Raw genomic sequence first — 19,781 nt, forward strand, 5'->3', positions numbered from 1 at the left:
GGTGTAGATGCATTTCTTGGCTTCTTACCTGGGCTGAGCATGAATGTGTGTAAGGCTGTACTGTCCATCCTGAGTTTCCAAAATACTATTAGAAGCACTGGCATTTGTGGTGAAATCCACATCATTTCTTCTATTTCTCATGTTCAGAGTGGTGTGCTTTTATTTATTTATTTATTTATTTATTTATCGATTTATATCCCGCCTTTTTCCTACAAAGGTCTCAAGGCAGCTTACATCTCCTCCTCCATCTTATCCCCACAACAACAACCCTGTGAGGTAGGTTGGGCTGAGAGTCTGTGACTGGCCCAAAGTCACCCAGTTGGCTCCATGGCTGAGTGGGGACTCGAACCCAGATCGCCTGAGTCCCAGTCACATGCTCTTAACCACTACACCACACTGGCTCTTTTACTTACTTCAGCAGATGGAAGGTATCAGAACTCTCAGGCTTTACAGAAAACAAAGACACATTTAAAAAAAACCCATGGGGAAAAGGGGGGTGACTATGCCCCAAATAATATTTCACTGACTGTTGATAGGGAGCCAGAAATGGATAAGCTGGAACTCTGAACAGCAGCACTTTACATTTGCAACATTTTATTGCAGTCACACTTGCTTTATTACTATTTGGTTTAGTCATTGGTCTTCTTTATCATCTACATCCACATAAAATGCAAGGGTTAACAATGCATGCTTTTTGCATGGCTTTCTCTGCCTGCCTCATGCAGAAACCTTGAAAGTTGCTGGCATTGTTGTGCAAACTAAGCCTCTTGACAGAATGAATGAGACAGTGCTTGAATATTCCACCTGATTTTAAATTTCCTTTTCTTAGTAGCCCTGCTCTAGAAAGCATTGTGGTAAATAATAACCATTCAGCCAAAGAAAGAGCATGGAATAACTCCATGAAGAAAATTAAAATATAGAATAGGTTAATTCATGTTTCATGAGAGCATAGGAAGCTGCTGTATACTAAATCACATCATGGGCCCATCAAGCCCAGTATTCTTGACACTGATTGGCAGTGGCTCACCAGGATTCCCAGTAGGAGAATTTCCTGCCCAAGGAAATATCAAGGCTGCTACTTTCTATACACAAAGCAGCTGCTCTGCTGCTGAACTAGGGTTCCCTTACTTTGATTTCCAAAATTCTGCAGAATTCATGTGAGCTACTTGGCAAGCAAGGATCAGAATCTTCCTGAGGCTCTGTGTATTTGGGTCTTCTACTGGTAAGAAGTCAATGGAAGCAACAGATCATACCAGAGGCCATGATACTGGTGGCGAGTGAACTCCTTGGGGCTCCTGACAGAATTGGCATCAGCAAATAGAGCTTTTTGAGAGAGAGAGAGAGAGAGAGAGAGAGAGAGAGAGAGAGAGAGAGAGAGAATAGTTTTTCCTTCCTTCAAGACCATTCCAAATTCAGAACATGTAGTTGGCAATTCAGCAGTTTGTCATTGTGAGATGAAACCTGTTCTGAAGAATGGAAGGACTACCATACTTAATAAGAACAGAAGCTTACCTAGTCTAGGATTGTGTTCCCTAGGTAGTCAACCAGCTGCTTGTGGGATGCAGCAGGTAGTCCATGAGTATAACACAATTCTGCTCAGAGACCCAGCAAATGATACACACTTCCTCCAGGTAGATGGCTATCATAGTTTTATCTTCTATGAATTTGCCTAACCCTTTTTAAAAGCCACCTGGGTTGGCAGCCATGATCACATCTGGTAGCAGATTCCATGGTTCAATTATGCTTTGTGTGGAAAAGTACTTACTTTGAACTGTCCTGAAACTCCTGTATTATACGCTTCCTTGGCAGTTATAGGCAGCGTATAAATACTTGTATAAATAAATGAATAAAACCGGCAGGTCAGGGCTAAATATAGCACTTAGTGTGTGTCCAGTGTTGAGAAAATTTGGATAAATCCTGTCAGAAAAACATTACTTCTGTGTGCTTTTTGCATTGCGGGATCAAATTCTGTACTTCTCAAACCAAGCTAAGTCACTGTTTCAAATGGCCTTCATCCCCCGCTCCTTTCTCTCACCTTTAGCTGTAAGCTACAATACACAGGCTATTTAGTCCAAATTTACATTGTATACCTTCACAATGATTAAATAGTCATTGTTGGAATTCAGTTTACAAGGAAGTATCTTTTGATAGCCCAGAGGCTCCATGTGCTCTGGCCAATTCAGAATGTCTAGAGTAGATAAGAGTCTTGAGTTCATGCATAGTTTCAGTAGCTTGAATTTACATGTCTAAGCAGACCTGGAGATGGGTTCAAGCTACTGAACTAAAGTGTCAATACAGGCAATTAGAAGTATTGTAATCTCATTGTTACTGTATGATTGACTGACATTCCTTTATTTGTTCTGTATGTGATGACCTCAGAATCTTATTGTAATCTCTGCATTCTGCCATCAATTGCCCTGTATCTGTGTACCTATAAATGCCCTGCAATGGTATTGAAGCTTTGCAGCAGAGTTCACCTCTGCCTGCCCGGTAATGCATGCATTATCGTGAGTACCGCGGGAACCTTGGGGTAATACAATAAAGCCTCAGATGGTCTGGATGCTTGATCTTTCCCACGAACCTGAGGTTTATTCCCTCTTCTCAAATTGAGATTCCGGGATTCTGACACCAGCAATATGTGTTTGTCTAGAGATCAACTAGGGCAGGTCCACAGTTGTCATGGTTATTGTGAAGTCATGGGCAGCACCTGGCAAACTAGACTTGAAGGCAACATTGAAATCTCTCTGGATTAACAATTTGGATGAATTCATCACCAGTTCTGAAACCACTTCTTCAAGTTTGGCTAGATATTGCTCCTTATGTGGACTCTTTCTGTCCCAGTCAAGAAACAACTGTTAATGCTGATTTGGGGGCTTTCTCTGGGAAACCCAAAGTCTCTCTGGTGCAACTGGTGGATCCTACATCCTCAACACAATTGGCATGAACTCCAGTTTGTGCAAAAGACACTGTGGAGTTAGAGAAAATTGCTGGGAGTAGAAGGATCCTGTTGGATGTTGCCCTAAGAATTAGAATTAGTATATTTATTTACTTAGTATTTTATTACTATGTTCTTTCTGTTTCTGTTTAAAAAATCTGTTTCAAAATAAAATTGCATTTCCTGGGAAAAATATATGCCTAGGGCGCCTCCTTAAGTAAAAGTCTCACTTCTTTATTATACACTGCATAAACTCAGAACATAATTTCAATCAATGGATTGACATCTTTTGCTTCTTCTTGGAATGGCTTCCAGATGACAAAATGCTCTTCCTACAGTGGTTCATCTGGTAGTAACACTGCCAACATTTTGTGCCAAGTTAAGACTTCCCAAGATTTAATGACATACAATGGGTGGTGCCAGTTGTTTTAGCAGGCCTTGGGTTTTTGTTTCAGCTGAAACTGCTTTAGCTGTTTAAATGGTTTTAAACTTTTCATAGTATAATTTTTACACTGTATTTTATTGCACCAGTATTTTACACTATGTGTGATTATTGCACCTGGGCTTTGTCCTTTGTGAATTGGTACAAGCCACCCAGAAAGCTTTGGCTATGAAATAAAGAAATGAAAGCTCTAAAATAGACCTATATGTATCTATGCCTGTGCCTAAAAAGCAGCTAAGTGTGTGTATGTGACTTTATTACTTTAATAATAAAGTAAAGGAGACTTTATTATTTATTTCATTTCCTGCTCCAGGCATTTCAACCTGAAAGATTCTCTGCAACATCTGTTACATGCCTGCCTTTCATTAGATACCTTCTTATTTCAGAAACACATGATTAATTATTGTTGCTTAACAAATATCTGACTGTGCTGACGGATGGTGCCAACTGGCAAAATCACAAGCTCACTGATTCTACAGCTGACACACTGTGTGTGTGTGTGTGTGTGTGTGTGTGTGTGTGTTGAAATGTTAGTTCAGAAAGAGTCTGGCTTCTAAAGAGGCAGGAGAGGAGCAAATGATAAGTGCACTTGTATTGCTTTACATGCTGTCCCATCACGAGGCAAGTAAACTCTAGGGCAAGTATCAAATTAGCCTGTCAACAGGCATTTTCCCATCCAAAGAAATGGATGTGAGTTCAGCAATCACCAAAAATGCATACTCAGTATGAAAGATTACCCATTCCAGCCAGGGAAATGAAAACAGCTGCTAATTGTCCACTTTTGTTTAGAGTTAGGTTAAGAGCCAATTACAAAAACACTTTCATAATCTATAGTGAGCTTGTCTGAACCCATGCAAAAGTGCTGAATGTAGCTAAACGAATTTTGGAAGGGATCTCTTTTTACCCAATATTTTTAATACTTCTGTTAAACACCTGCTGCAAGAACAAGACCAATGTAAGCTGTCTACCATTCACAGTGTACATCAAACCTATTGGGTGCTCTTTATTCAAATTGTTCACTATAAAAGACTTTGATGCAAAGAAAGACTGATGTTCAGGGTTACCATTCTGGAAAACCTCCAAATCACAAAGGTGATTTTGTAGATTCCTTTTCAGCAGCAACTCAGGATGAAATTCTGTGCAAGGTATTCTCTTTTTCTAATAGCTGACAACAAAAATAGGTTTGCATTTTCTTTCTGGTAAAGGATAATACCTAACATAACAAGATCTGGCACTTTCTCTTTTCATTTAGACAGAGACTCTTTTCTTTTCTTTTTTATGATTATTACAGAACCTAGTAGAACTCTGTAAAACACATTGCACTCAAGCTAACAAATCTCCTTTGAGAATCTGATGGACATGTGCTGTAAGCAAAGTGCAACAGAAACAATACAATTATGTATTACTATTACCATTTTAAAAGGAAAATAATGTAACTCTCTTATATACTGCCATTAACTTTCATAGAAACAAATCCATTAAGTGAAACTCTTGAAGAATAGATCAGTATATCTTCAATTCCACCCTGTCCACCCTAGTTTTTAAAACAGCACCCTATTAAGAGGAATCCTAATTTTTTGAAGTATATAATGTGTAGATAATTACACTTTGCAAATCAGTTCAGATAATTCACAGAATTTGGAGACTATTCCAGCAATAGCAGGGACAGAGAAGCTGAATATCTAGCAAAGCACAAATTGTGCCTTGGATTCATGTGACAGGATGGTTCTAAAAGGTGTAGCTACACGCTGTTAGTGGAGCTTACGAAGGGAACAAGAAAGCTCCAGTCAAAAGGAGCAGTGGCTATGGATGCAAGCTCTGAGAAAGCATCTTGGCTGCTTGCTAAAGACTTCCATTCTGTTTACCTTTGGGTCACCTTCTCCTATGAGATGGACCTTGATAACCTGTAGGAATACATCATACTACTAGAGAGCAGTGATTGTACACCTGAAAAATGTCCTTATTTATTCCATCAGAAGGATCTTATTAGTTCTTGAGGGAATCTTAATAGTTATACCATAAGCTTTATTGTCCACTGTGTAAGATGCATGAAGTATTATCCTGAGTTGTTGATATATATGCACATGGTTAAGAACTGAGAGAAATACAAAGTGATATTAGAGAGAAATGGAATGTGGAAAGCACAGACTGACCATTACCTCATTAACAGTGACTATTTATAAAACAGTCCTTGCACTCTAAGCTAATTTACACATAACTTTGTTGTTGTTAGTTGTGTCCGACCCATTGCGACCCCATGGACAACATTCCTCCAGGCCTTTCTGTCCTCCACCATCTCCCGGAGTCCACCCAAGCTCACACCAACTGCTTCAGTGACTCCATCTAGCCACCTCATCCTCTGCCGTCCCCTTCTTCTTTTGCCATTTATTGTTCCCAGCATTAGACTCTTCTCCAGGGAGTCCTTCCTTCTCATTAGGTGGCCCAAGTATTTGAGTTTCATCTTCAGTATCTGGCCTTCTAAAGAGCAGTCAGGGTTGATCTCCTCTAGGACTGACCAGTTTGATCGCTTTGCGGTCCAAGTGACTCGCAGGAGTCTCCTCCTGCACCACAATTCAAAGGCCTCAATCCTTTTGCGCTCAGCCTTCCTTATGGTCCAGCTTTCACAGCCATACATTGCAACTGGGAAAACCCAGTATAGCCTTGACTATATGCACTTTTGTTGGCAGGGTGATGTCTCTGCTTTTTAGTATACTGTCTAGATTTGCCATAGCTTTCCTCCCCAGGAACAAGCGTCTTTTAATTTCTTGGCTGCAGTCCCTGTCTGCAGTGATCTTCGAGCCCAGGAAAATAAAATCTGTCACTACTGCATTTTTCCCCATCTATTTTCCAGGAATTGAGAGGACCGGATGCCATTATCTTAGTTTTCTTAATGTTGCGTTTCAAGCCAACTTTTGCACTCTCCTCCTTCACCTGCATCCAGAGGTTCTTTAGTTCCTCTTCACTTTCTGCCATGAGAGTGGTATCATCTGCACATGTGAGGTTGTTGATATTTCTCCCAGCAATCTTAATTCCAACTGGTGATTCATCTAGCCCCACCTTTCTCATGATGTGCTCTGCATATAAGTTAAATAGGCAGGGTGACAGTATACAGCCTTGCCGAACTCCTTTCTCAATTTTGAACCAATCAGTGGTTCCGTGTTCAGGTCTCACTGTTGCTTGACCCGCATATAGGTTCCTCAAGAGACAAATTAGATGGTCTGGTACTCCCATTTCTTTAAGAACTTGCCACAATTGGTTGTGATCCACACAATCAAAGGCTTTAGCATAGTCAATGAAGCAGAAGTAGATGTATTTATAAGCTAGAAACTCCCTAGCTTTCTTCATGATCCAGCGTATGTTGGCAATTTGATCTCTAGTTCCTCTCCCTCTTCGAAATCCTGCCTGTACTTCTGGTAGTTCTCGGTCCACATACTTCTGGAGCCTAGCTTGTAGGATTTTGAGCATCACTTTGCTAGCATATGAAATGAGTGCAATGGTGTGAACATTCTTTGGCATTGCCCTTCTTTATGATCGGAATGTAAACTGACCTTTTCCAATCCTGTGGCCACTGTTGAGTTTTCCAAATTTGCTGGCATATTGAGTGTAGCACTTTTACTGCATCATCTTTTAGGATTTTGAATAGCTCAGCTGGAATACTGTCGCCTCCACTAGCTTTGTTGTTGCTCAGACTTCCTAAGGCCCATTTGAGTTCACATTCCAGGATGTCTGGCTCGAGGTCAGTGACCACCCCATCGTGGTTATCAGTGACATTAAGATCTTTCTTGTATAGTTTCTCTGTGTAATCTTGCCACCCCTTCTTAATCTCTTCTTCCTCTGTTAGGTCCCTGCCATTTTGGTCCTTTATCATGCCCATCTTTGCATGAAATGTTCCCTTCATATCTCCAATTTTCTTGAAGAGATCTCTGATTCTCCCTATTCTATTGTTTTCTTCTATTTCTTTGAACTGTTCATTTAAGAAGGCATTCTTATCTCTTCTAGCTGTTCTCTGGAATTCTGCATTCAATTGTTTGTATCTTTCTCTTTCTCCCTTGCCTTTCACTTCCCTTCTTTCCTCAGCTATTTGTAAAGCTTCCTCAGACAGCCATTTTGCTTTCTTGCATTTTTTTTTCTTTGGGATGGTTTTAGTTGCTGCCTCTTGTACAATGTTGCTAACCTCTGTCCATAGTTCTTCAGACACTCTGTCTATCAGATCGAATTCCTTAAATCTATTTGTCACCTCTACTGTATATTCATCAGGGATATGATTTAGGTCATACCTGAGTGGCCTAGTGCTTTTCCCTACTTTCTTCAACTTAAGCCTAAATTGTGCAACCAGAAGCTCATGATCTGAGCCACAGTCAGCTCCTGGTCTAGTTTTCACTGACTGTATAGAGCTTCTCCATCTTTGGATGCAGATTACATAGTCAATCTGATTTCTGTGTTGACCGTCTGGTGATGTCCATGTGTAAAATCGTCTCTTGGGTTGTTGGAAAAGAGTGTTTGCTATGAGCATTGTATTCTCTTGACAAAATTCTGCCAGCCTGCGCCCTGCTTCATTTTGTACTCCAAGGCCAAACTTGCCTGTTATTCCGGTTATCTTTTGGCTTCCTACTTTAGCATTCCAATCCCCCATGATGATAAGGACATCATTTTTGGGTGTTAATTCTAGAAGGTGTTGTAGGCCTTCATAGAACTGGTCAACTTCAGCCTCTTCAGCATCAGTGGTTGGGGTATAGATTTGGACTATTGTGATGTTGAATGGTTTGCCTTGGATTCGAACTGAGATCATTCTGTCATTTTGGAGATTGTATCCCAGTACTGCTTTTCCTACTCTTTTATTTATTTATTTATTTAAAACATTTCTATGCCACCCCCATTGCAACAAAGCCTCGGGGAGGCTCACAACATTCATAAAAAAATACAATTAATAATTTAAAATCTGGTACCATCTCGTCTATTTATATTAAAATCTACAAATACAATCAGAATAAATTAACAGTTAAAATAACTTTTAAATAAAAAGGTCTTTGCCTGGCACTGAAAGCAAATAATGACGGCACCAGTTGGACCTCTCTGGGGAACATATTCCATAGGTGGGGCGCAACCGCGGAGAAGGCCCTCCTCTGGGTACTCACCCTCCTAATATCATTCACGGAGGGTTCCTGGAGAAGGGCATCCGCTGCCAATCATAGGGGGCAGGAGGGCATATACGGACACAGACGTTCCTTTAGATAACCAGCTCCCAAGCCATTTGACTATGAAGGCTACTCCACCATTTCTTCTGAGGAATTCTTGCTCGCAGTAGTATACCTGATGGTCATCTGAATTAAATTCACCCATTCCTGTCCATTTTAGTTCACTGATTCCTAAGATGTCGATGTTCAGTCTTGTCATCTCTTGTTTGACCACATCCAGCTTGCCTTGATTCATGGATCTTACATTCCAGGTTCCTATGGAGTATAGATCGTTGCAGCATCGGACTCTCCTTTCAGCACCAGATACATCTGCAACTGAGTGTCCTTTCGGCTTTGATCCAGTCACTTCATTCTTTCTGGAGCTACTAGTACTAGCCCTCTGCTCTTCCCCAGTAGCATATTGGACACCTTCTGACCAGAGGGGCTCATCATCCGGCGTCATATCTTTTTGCCTTTTGGTACTGTCCATGGGGTTTTCATGGCCAATATACTGGAGTGGGTTGCCATTTCCTTCTCCAGTGGATCACGTTTTGTCAGAGCTCTCTGCTATGACCTGTCCGTCTTGGGTGGCCCTGCATGGCATAACTCATAGCTTCATTGAACTACACAAGCCCCTTCGCCACGACAAGGCAGTGATCCATGAAGGAGAGACATAACTTTAAAATACAATAAACAAGTTTTTCCCACAATTCAAGCCTCAGAAAGTTGAACCAAACCTTCTCTTCACTGCATTCTCTTCCTAATCTTTTGCTCAAAAGCTATCCCTCTAAAGACATTCTTGAAATCAGATAGTCCGGCTTATTTTCTTTGACAAAGAATGGACACAAATTTCTCCATATACATTTTAATATTCAAAACAACAAAGCAGGGAACATTTCAGCCTCCCAAGAGACTCTGCCATGGACCATAAGTGTTGCCACAAAGAATGGTTGTATGAATGGATACTTTTAATAATGTAATTATCACAATCTGTACTTCTTGCAGCTGATTTGTTTCTGACACACTGTTATTTTCCCAAACCATAATGCTGCTCTCTCCCATGGGAATATAGCACTGCAGCTTGCCATGACATTTTATGTAGCTGATGAAGTAGACTCCATCCAAAAAGCATACATTTATAACACATAATAAGTGAGTTAGTCATTATCAACATGCACAATTATTTGTTGTTTTGCTACAACAGATAAAAATGGCTATACCTCTGAAATTCATCCATACAGAATCTGAGATTAAATCAATATACTTTACAGAAATGTTTCTGCAGAGAATTATTTGTGGGGTGAAATCCAGATAATACAAGGTATGTCAACATTTCTTGCATTTAAAGAAACACACAGCTCAGTTCCATTTGTATAGACCTGCAGCAGGGCTTATTCTGAGTAGGCATTATACTGTAGCCTTAGATGCCCAACCAGCCTAACCTTGCAGTCCCACAGGCATGTTGGATTGTAATTCCTGTAATTCCCATCCAGCTTGGCCATTGCCCATGCTGGATGGGAATTATGGGGGTTGCAGTTCAACCCATTTGGAACACTCAAGGAGGAAGGAGTTGGCAAGATGGCCTTACTAATGGCAAGGTGGCCTCCAATATCTTGCTCCACCTTGAGAAGGAGAAATGTAGAAAGAAGAGGAGAAAGGAAAATGGAGAGTTTCCACTCATATAAAATGTATGAGCAATTTTGAGGGAAGCCAAACACACTTGAAATGATCTGTTTATTTAAAACATGCTTATACTTCCCTTCATTGAGTCCAATTTCAGGGTAGTATACACATTATTTGGTGGACAGTGGATTATCTCCAGGTTCAGCCTCAAGAAAACTCCAAACAAATTGGGAAGTTTCTTGACAAGAGAAACTTGGCAAAGAAGCTGAAGAGAAGTCAGAAACCTACCATAGGACAAACTGCTTAATATTCAGAACAGCAAGGCAAAATCTACAAGGAATTTGTAGAAAGGGAAAGTCAATAAAATCAATTCATCCTCTGTTCTGAATCTTCTTCCTTCCTGTAATAACATTTCTCTCTTCCTGGAGTCCCTGGAATTCAGAGGATAACTCTGGAGCAGTTTGTTTTGGGACTGGTAAACTTGATTCTCATTTTGTACTTTTTTTATAACACATTTAGAGGCACCAGATTAGAGAAGGCTGCTCCAGCAGAAAGAGAAGATGGTAGCCCTGAGTTGTTTATCCTCGGTTTTTTAAAATCCCACAGGCCTCCTGCAGCTTCAGTGGATAAGAGTTTCCCTTACACTTTCAGCCTCTCCAGAGAGAATGTGTTGTTAAGGTATGTGAGTCTTACCTCACAATTTCTCTACTTTCTGGTGTTCACTAGAAAACAGTATCACTTTTCCTTTTTTTAACTTGATAAATGATAGATTTTTAAAAAACTGAATACTGTGGGTTTGTCTGAGAGAGGAATTCAATTACAGATATAGCTCAACTAGCAATCAAGCCATATTCAGCCTGGGCATTACAGCACATCCAGACTGAATATAAAATCAAAGTGAAGATTATCAGGGCCCAGAAGTTATTTCTTTCTGCTAATAATACACTGAAGCTGAAATCCTATATCCCCTTACTTGGGAGAATCCCCTGAACATTCAGTGGGACTCACTTTTGGGTCAATACTTATATGATTGCACTGTAGATGAAAGAAAAGACCTGGAGTAATCAATGGAACTAAAAATGCCTCTCATATGGGATGCGTGTGTGGTGGGGAAGCCTAAATCATCTTGGAAACAGCTGCTTAAGGAAAAACCTTGTGGGCTAGTTGCCCAGTAGAATCCACCCTTTTCACCAGCCTGCCAAAAAAGCTGCTTAGTGGGCCAGGCCCTGAATCTGCAGAGAAGCACAGAAATCTTTCACATTTTCTGCAGTAAGAAACTGGGACCTCAAATAATCAGTTATTAACTTCCTTTGGAGAATTTCTTGGGTAGTTTTGAACTTGAAACTCAGGCATTCTTGCTGCTATCATCTTTGGAACATTCTGAGGTGATGTCTAGGGTGAGGGGGGAAATGAACGCTTCTCCCCTTGATTGCAAAAGGGCCAGTCAACCCATCTTGCTTTGAGTGTCCTATTACTTCTGGGGGCTGAAAAATTCTTAAAACTTTGTGGACAGTTTGAAGACAGGAATTGCTCTATTTCTCTGTATAGCAACCAACACTGTAGCTTGCCTTTATTTTTAACGCTTCCTCCCACTTTCATCAAACAGGAACTGGGGAAGGAGGAAACTGGTTGGAAGAGAACAACTGGATGAAACTCTGTTAGTTGCTGTGACAATAAATAGCTTGCTGTTGACAGTATTTTGTCAGCTATTACTGGCTCAGAAAAGTTTCCTTGTTCCTTGCCGCACACATATGCAAAAGAGCAACTAAATAGGAAGCAGTCTATACATCTTAAATTTTATCTTTTGCTCCAACTGAGACACAATTTAAAAGCCTGATGAGGAAAACAGACCCACCCACTCCTTAACATTGTGCCAGTTTTCCACTAATAAGAAGCATATATATGCAAGATAAAAATGGCCAAACTAAATGTATATGTGAGTAAATCCCACAGAACATAATGGGTATCTCTTTAGAGTAAACAGTCATGACTCTTTTTTACACTCCTGAGTAGAATCCGAGAAGTCATCCCAACAATTATGAAGGCAGGCAAAGGTTTTCCTGTCTTATCCCAAATATTTAGTATATTTATTTCTATTCTCATTTAACCAGAAAGATGGGACTGTCATATATCCCAGTTGAGTTTCTGCCTGAATTTCTCTTTTTCTGCCATTCTTCTTTTTATCACTTTACTGGATTCAAGGCCTATATAGAATTATTGCACTAACCAGTATACACGACTACTTTCAGCAGAGCTCACAGGAGTCTGGCCAGTTCCCATCAAGGTCTGTTGGCAGGTTGTTTAGCAGGCTGTGTGGGTTGAATCTGAGTATAGGTAGACTCTCCCTTAACTGTTATACTTTGGCCATGGCCACGTCCTGAGAGATGATGTGGCCATGGCACAAGTCAATCGTGTGGGAGATGATCAGTGGGAAAAGGAGAAGGGGCTGCCCAAGCACCCATTGGCTGGACATCATAAAGGGATGGACAATGTGGTTTTGAAGGAAGAAGTGCGAGGCAGTTGAAAGCTCTCTAGTCTCTCCCGTTATTGTGACTACAAAGTGGATGTTTGCGTTGCTTTGCTTCCAAAGTCCCTTTGAACAGATATAGGGTTTGTAAACCCAACATATCCTTCTGGTTCCTAAGAAGGGTCAGAAAATTGAGTCAGTCATTTCAATGTTATGAAGATTAGAAGGATTCCTCACCCCTAGTCCCATTTTACATGGTAGATCCCTGCCAGGTGTTAAGACAACACTAATATCTCCTTTAACATGCAGAATATATCAACTGAGAACATGCAAAGACAGGGCTATACACAGTGTACGTAGCATAGACCCACTGGGACTTCAGTTAGCCTAACACTGACTGCAAACCATAGACAGCTATATGCCACATTGAACCACACAAATGCAGTCTCCAGTCGCATGCCAAATAAACTGCATGACATCAGCAATGCATTCCACAGAAATTATGGCAGCTCCTCTGTCATAAAAACCAAATGATCCTGTCAGAATTCCTTTAAACAGAACCATTTGATAACAGCAGCATGTTAAGCATGCTGAAAACCCAAAAGTTAACAAGTATGAGTCCGCATCAATGAAACACATACAATTGCAGCATATCAATAAGGCTCCCTGAACAATTTGTACTAGACTTTCTTCTTTCATCTTCTTCCTCTCTCTCTTTACTTAATTTCACTCTTCATTTATTTTCCTTCTCTGCCTTCTACTGCTTCCTATTTGAACACTGAAGGAAAGATGCTAGTTCATTTTCATGGAGTAACAAAGGAGGATTAAAGATTAATTTTCACTTGTCCACTGTGTACGATCTAATTGGATTTCATCTGAAGGGGCAGTTCAGCTCCATGTTTGCTAAGTGATTTCTCGAAATTCCTTAGCCCATGGACTTAGCTAGAAAGTGCATTACACTCCAAATGTTATCTTTGAAAATCATTCAGCTTTTGTTTGTATAATTACTTCAGACACAGTATCCCACTCAAACTAGTCAAGCAAGGAATGCAATCTACCAATCAGTAGGCAGGGAATTAATCCTCCTGCACACCCCCTGCTGTACAAGATATTTGATCCTATATTCCATTACAGGAAGCTAACATCAACTTCCATTATATATACTAATGAGTTGAATCTAAACCCACTGAAATCAATGGTACTTTTATTCATGACTATGACTCCCATTGAGAGCTCAAAACCTGGATCCAACCAGGATGTTTAAAAGTGTTTATCATGTTTTAACCCATTATAACTTACTTGTTCAAGTAGCCAGATGAGAAGGTAGGTCTCATACTTCCAACCAAAGTTACTAGAGCCATCTTTGTGGCATGTAGGTTAAAGGGGAGGGTTCTATTCTTAACAGCAGCCTGGATAATGATTTAAATTATGTAAATATATATAATAGTCAATAAAGCATGTTGTCTAAGACAGCTGTAATATAGCTCCAACTTACAAGTTCATGTATGAATTACATAAAGGGGCATCATGTGTCAAAAAGGACAGTGGGTACATGGTCTGACCCGAGCCCAAAGTTGCTGGGGTCTTCATCCCTGCCCCAGAAGTCAGCAGGGGAAAATGTACATGCATAGACCTCTATGTGCATAGGCTTTTCTTGCGTGCTTGAAGCCTGCCTTATCATGTAGGCTTTCTCTCTGCACTTAATGCAAGGACATTATGGAGATAGCTGTGGGAAACCACAAAATCTCAGGAGTCATGCCAGGAACATAGCCCTACAGTTCCTTTCTAGTGTTAACAGTGTGCTCCCATGCCAAGGCACAAAATGTGGAGATGCAGTGGCTTAGCAGCCTAACCCAGTCAAGTATGCTGATATCTCAAAAATAAAAGCATTCCCCTATGAAACAGGGACTGAAAAACGTGACTCCATGCCGTGTAGAATAATATTTCATATGCATTACATATGACTGGCCTCGCTGAATCAGACCAAGACTCCTAGTGGTTGGATATGGAGAACATTTCATCCAATGCTCCCAAAACCATGTCTGACAGATTCCCCAAGAAAGATGTATTAGAAAGGCTTGATGGTGGAAGGCAACTAGCATCTCAATACTCAGAGATATACCTCTTAACACACTCAGCTGTTAATATTTATTTATAGGACTTTTTTCAATGGTCTTCTAAACATGTTTAAAGCCACCTGAGCTAGTGATCACCACTGCACCTTACAGAAATTAATACCAGGAAGTTCTTCATTTTATCTGGCCTTAGTCTTCACTGCTCTAATGTAATTGGATAAACCTGAAACTCTTTTTTACTGTGCAAAGTAGGAGGCTTTCCCCAAACTATTGTGTGAGAAAATGTGTTGTAGGGGCCAGTGTTTAGAGTCCTCACCAATTCGAAATCCATCATTTTATGAGACAATCATAATGCATCCTATACGTTAGGAGGAAACTCCCCCACACAGAATAAACTTAATATTAAAGAACACCACCATTTCAATATTTAAATGTACCAAGTGGAAACATTTAAACAGCATTTGTGTTTTTTCCCTTAATATGTTCTGAATCTGGCTATTTACATACTCTGTTTTGTTTTATTTCTTAATGCAAATGAATAAATCTTAACTGAGTAAGTTCACTGAATCATTCTACACCAAATTTTAACACACAACAAGACAGCATAGATCTATAGAGATAAAGAAGTCACTAGGTTGCTTAATAAAGGTTATTATGGCTTATAAAACACCCAGTTAATATGGATAATAAAGCTGATGGATTGTCAAAGTGCATATATTCCACAGATTTGCATGATAAAAACAGATAATAAGCACTCTCCTCTCTAAGGCAAAATAAGACGCTATCCAACAAAAAACCAAGGGAAAATCAGTATGTTTCCTTTCTAAAATTACATATTAAATCTACAATGTTAGATTGTAGATCTAATGCTGCTCATTCCAAAGAAGATTCTTCAGAACAGCAGGAGCACCATTTCGGATCAGTGGGAAGGAAGGAATTAATCCCCCACCATGTATTTTAGGGGCTTATGGATATTTCTCGGAAATATCAGTGTTTCTGGCCAGCATAGCAGCTCTGCACATCAGGTGACTGGTGACAAGTGATGTGCTAAAACAAGCAGTTCCTGTATGGGAAATTTTGATCCAATCTCTCCAGTGTGCCATAACTAAAGAGGGCATTGGTAAGCTTCCACAGTTCACTGGAGACACTTGAAGGACATCTACATGGCAACATATCAGTAAGTGAAGTACCATTCTCAGGATTCAAGATCATTGAGGACTGTGAAGACAAGGAGCTGATGTTCTAGAATACTGTTGAACCTGACCACTCCCAAGAATCACAATATTATAATGTATTTATTTAATTGGTCTGCCCTGAGTTGAAGTAAAAATAAGCACAACCCAGAAAGTTTCTGATTCAGTGGGGTACCAGTACTTTTTACTACAACTGAGCTGAAGATCTCAGCAGTGATGGACAGGAGACGTCAGGAAACTAGGAAAAATGTTATTAAAAAATTGACCCAGGAAAAGGAGGGGTTACTGTGATAGGTGATGGTGGCTTCATTAGAGGATGGGAGTGGATCTTTCTTTAGCTACTTCCTTTACCACTTCTTGTGGAAATGGAGTCGCAAACAGTGGTACAGTAGGTGAGTTTAGAACCTGGATGTAATGGTCTTACAGGGATGGAGGAGTTTGCCTATGGCCCTATGCTTTCTTTACATGGAAAACACACATCAAACATTTCTCTCATTCCTCACTACCATTCCCTGCTTTACAAGTGCTTCCATAACCCTGAATAAAATAAATAGTCAATATGATTTTCCAACCCAGATTTTTTAAAAAATAAACCTTCCCTAAGCAAGTACAGTTTCATATAACTATCAAACCAAAATGAATAAAATGAAACTTGCAAAATAAGCAATGTTTTGTTTTAGTGGGGGATAATATTTATTTCACAGTAAAAATATCATTTTTAATAATGTGTATGCCTGGCCAAATGCTCTGTAGTGGTCCATCCATCCATCCATCCATCCATCCCCCTCTCTCTTTAAAGACAAATGCCCCTTTCTTAGTTGAAAGTTGCATCCTTCTCAAAGATATTCATGTTAAAATAGAACCCCACAGAAATTTCCGAAATAGAAGATTCAATTTTGGAAATACGTTTCAGATATAAATAGAATAATACCACATAAAACATGAACAATTAGGTTCATCATATTGATTTTAACAGTATTTATCCCATTCCATAAATTCAGCTTTCAAGACTCCCATATAAAAATGTCCCATATCTTTAATCAGCTCACTCAAATTTAGTATCATCATTTTAATACACCTCAAACTGGCCAACTGCTGGAGGTATAGTGCAACTAGTGCTTCCCTTACTCATATTTTGGCAATGCCCCATAGCCACGTCTCTTTTGGGAGAAGGTAGTAATATAGCTAAACTTGGGAAGGAGAGTTCTGTAATATTTATGGATCTGCACGTTCATCTTAGTCATCTACCTATCTCTTAAAGTTAACATGTAGATGGCCTGTTTAGATGGATTCACTATGCCTTTTTGACAGCTAAAGAGCTAATAATACAACTGGAAAGTCAAACAGCCACCTGCAATAATCCAATGGGGTGAGGATCTGAAGAAACTTCTGAATTTTTAACAGTGGTTTTCAGGCATAATTTTCAAATAGACAAATACATGGATATCTGGGCTGCCTCTGTTGAAGTCTATGCAGACTTATTCCTAATAATACTAGCATAGTTTGCTAAACATAAAATACGTAGTGATACACAGTATATATGCCTATATTGTAACAGAGTCACTCAACTGCACTTCTTTATTTTATTTCTTGGTTGCTTGTAAAAAGATAAAAAAGATGCTGCAGGGACATCATCAGCCTTGGTGCTCTCCATTGCTGACTCCTGGCCTGATTACAGTGATCCTGATATCATATCTTCTCTGGGTGTTTATTTGCAGGCCTGTGGGCTGCAGGGTTCCAGACTTTGGACCTGAGATCCAGTCTGGTGTATCCTTTCAAATGTCATGGTTTGATTCATGCTGTGACAGGGTGTAGCATTATCCTAGGGGCATTGTTGAAGGAAAGGTACAAGAACCGTAACAAAACATCTGAATGTCTATTTCTGAGTGTAGCATCATTCAAACTTAGGCATTAGGAACATAAGAAGCTGCTTTATACAGAACCAGCCCATTGGGCCTTCTGGCCTACGGTTGCCCGCATGGATAGGCAGTTCCTCTCAGCACCTGGGACTCTCCACCCTTCTTGGAGGATTTAGAAATTGAACCCAGGACTGAGTTACCACTGAGCTACAGCTCCTGCCAACTAGAAGGAGTACGGTGGGCTACAGGGCCACTGATTGCTGTTCCATTACCTTAGTTGGTGGCACAGCAAGCAGCAGCAGAAGAATTATTTATTATCTATTTATTGGGTGTATAAACCTCACCCAACAGTTGTGCACAGGACCCCCTGGGTGGTCATTAGTTAATGGGGGGGGGGCCCTCCAAAAAACCTGTTTCCACTACTATCGTTTAACATAATAAGCTGCACACAGAGATTAAAAGGCAGCAGTGCTAGTTTTTACCCGTAAGTGCTCGTTTTTAACCTATCTTTCTCTGGACATGAACATGCACATCCCCACCCCTTTCCAGTTTTTGCCTTGCTCTCTGTGCATCAAAGGCCTTAAGTCATTGGATTCAGAGTCAGCTCCTCATGTCACAGTAAAAGGTCCCTAGCTGAGAGATAAGAGAAATGGTGAGCCCTCCTAGATTTGAGATCCAAGACCTTCAATATGCAAGAGAAAATATTTACCTCTCCTTTCCTGAAAGCTTCCCTTTATTTCTAAAATGATTTTGTATCTCCTCAGAAAATACCTGGTACTTGACCCACCTCAGAAACACTGCTGCCTTCCATCCACAATTCTGTATGCAAAAGACAATCCATAGGATCTCTGTGAGTCATTATTGTTATCAATAGTTAAATGGGTTTATGTATTAGGCATGTTTGACTTATGCAAACAACATTTCTAGCATTGTGATGATTTTTTTTTTTTTTGGAAAAGTAACTACAGCCAATGTTGTTAATACTGGCTGTGTATAATCTAAACTTGATTAACCCTGAGATCAGATCTTGGAACTGTGTTGTGAATTCTTGCCCTATCATGTCCTTCCCAATCTCATCATCCTCCCCAATGAAATCCAAAATGGTTCTTCTTTTAGAAACAAGTAATTTGCCCATCCAAAGAATAAATACAGATCCCTAACATCAAAGGACCACCACCCAAACTCTTTAAAATATACAAACTAAGAAGCAAATCTTGGTATTACTTACCACTGTGAAATTCATTACTTTCAGTATCCATATTGTCATTGCTAAGTTAACTATCATGGTAACCAATAGCAAGAGGACAAAGAAGTATAGGCACCTCTTGCGCCAACCATAAATTCCTACTGGATAAAGCTGAGGGTTTTCTGTTCTTGGCAGATTGTTTTGCTGTGTTGCCAGTATATACTGTTCTCGTGTCATCTATTAAAAAAATGAACAACAAAATACAAATGTTAAGTACCTTTTTTGACTAATCAGTGCAAACATACTCTTTTTATATGAATGTATTAGAATAATTTTCCCAACTTTTGACTCCCTTAATTAAAAATAAATAAATTTAAGAAGAAAGAAATTAAGAAAAAAAATTACACAAAATACGATCCAATCTACCGAGAGGAACAAAATGCATACTGGCACAAATTATGGATTGATGTTTAATTCCATTGCCCTTCCTTTATCTAAGTGGCATCCAAATGTTCTAGGAACAATGGACAGGCAATTGGTCGGGCCATTACTCATTTACTGATTTTCAGAGAAGGCTTTCCATATAGCATTTCCCCGTGGGATAATCCCTAATCAGTATTGCAGATTCTGGTTGGGTGTAAACACAGGTCACATGATGTATACTAATCCGTACCTTTCAAAACTAGCTATACCTGGCACAAACAGTGAGTACCTTCTAAATGCATTGGGAAAATACAAATAAATTAAAAAATGAGTGGGGGAAGATACAAAATGATATTTATTAAAGGATCTAGTCAACATATTTTGGATCTGAAGTCCCTGTCAAG

At 39.8% G+C, this 19,781-nt stretch overlaps 1 protein-coding gene across 3 annotated transcripts in view; it reads right to left on the reverse strand.

Annotated features, from left to right (window-relative positions):
- Positions 1-19,191, reverse strand: part of SGCZ (sarcoglycan zeta) — a 247,296-nt gene extending 228,105 nt beyond the window's left edge. For all 3 annotated transcript variants that reach the window (XM_044418220.1, XM_044418222.1, XM_044418219.1), the window contains exon 1: positions 18,997-19,191. In XM_044418220.1, the coding sequence (XP_044274155.1) occupies positions 18,997-19,191 (195 nt within the window). The remainder of the gene's footprint in view (positions 1-18,996) is intronic.
- Positions 19,192-19,781: the final 590 nt, after the last annotated feature.

This window comes from Varanus komodoensis, unplaced genomic scaffold (assembly GCF_004798865.1).
Source record: "Varanus komodoensis strain SLA01 unplaced genomic scaffold, ASM479886v1 scaffold9, whole genome shotgun sequence".
NCBI lineage: Eukaryota > Metazoa > Chordata > Lepidosauria > Squamata > Varanidae > Varanus > Varanus komodoensis.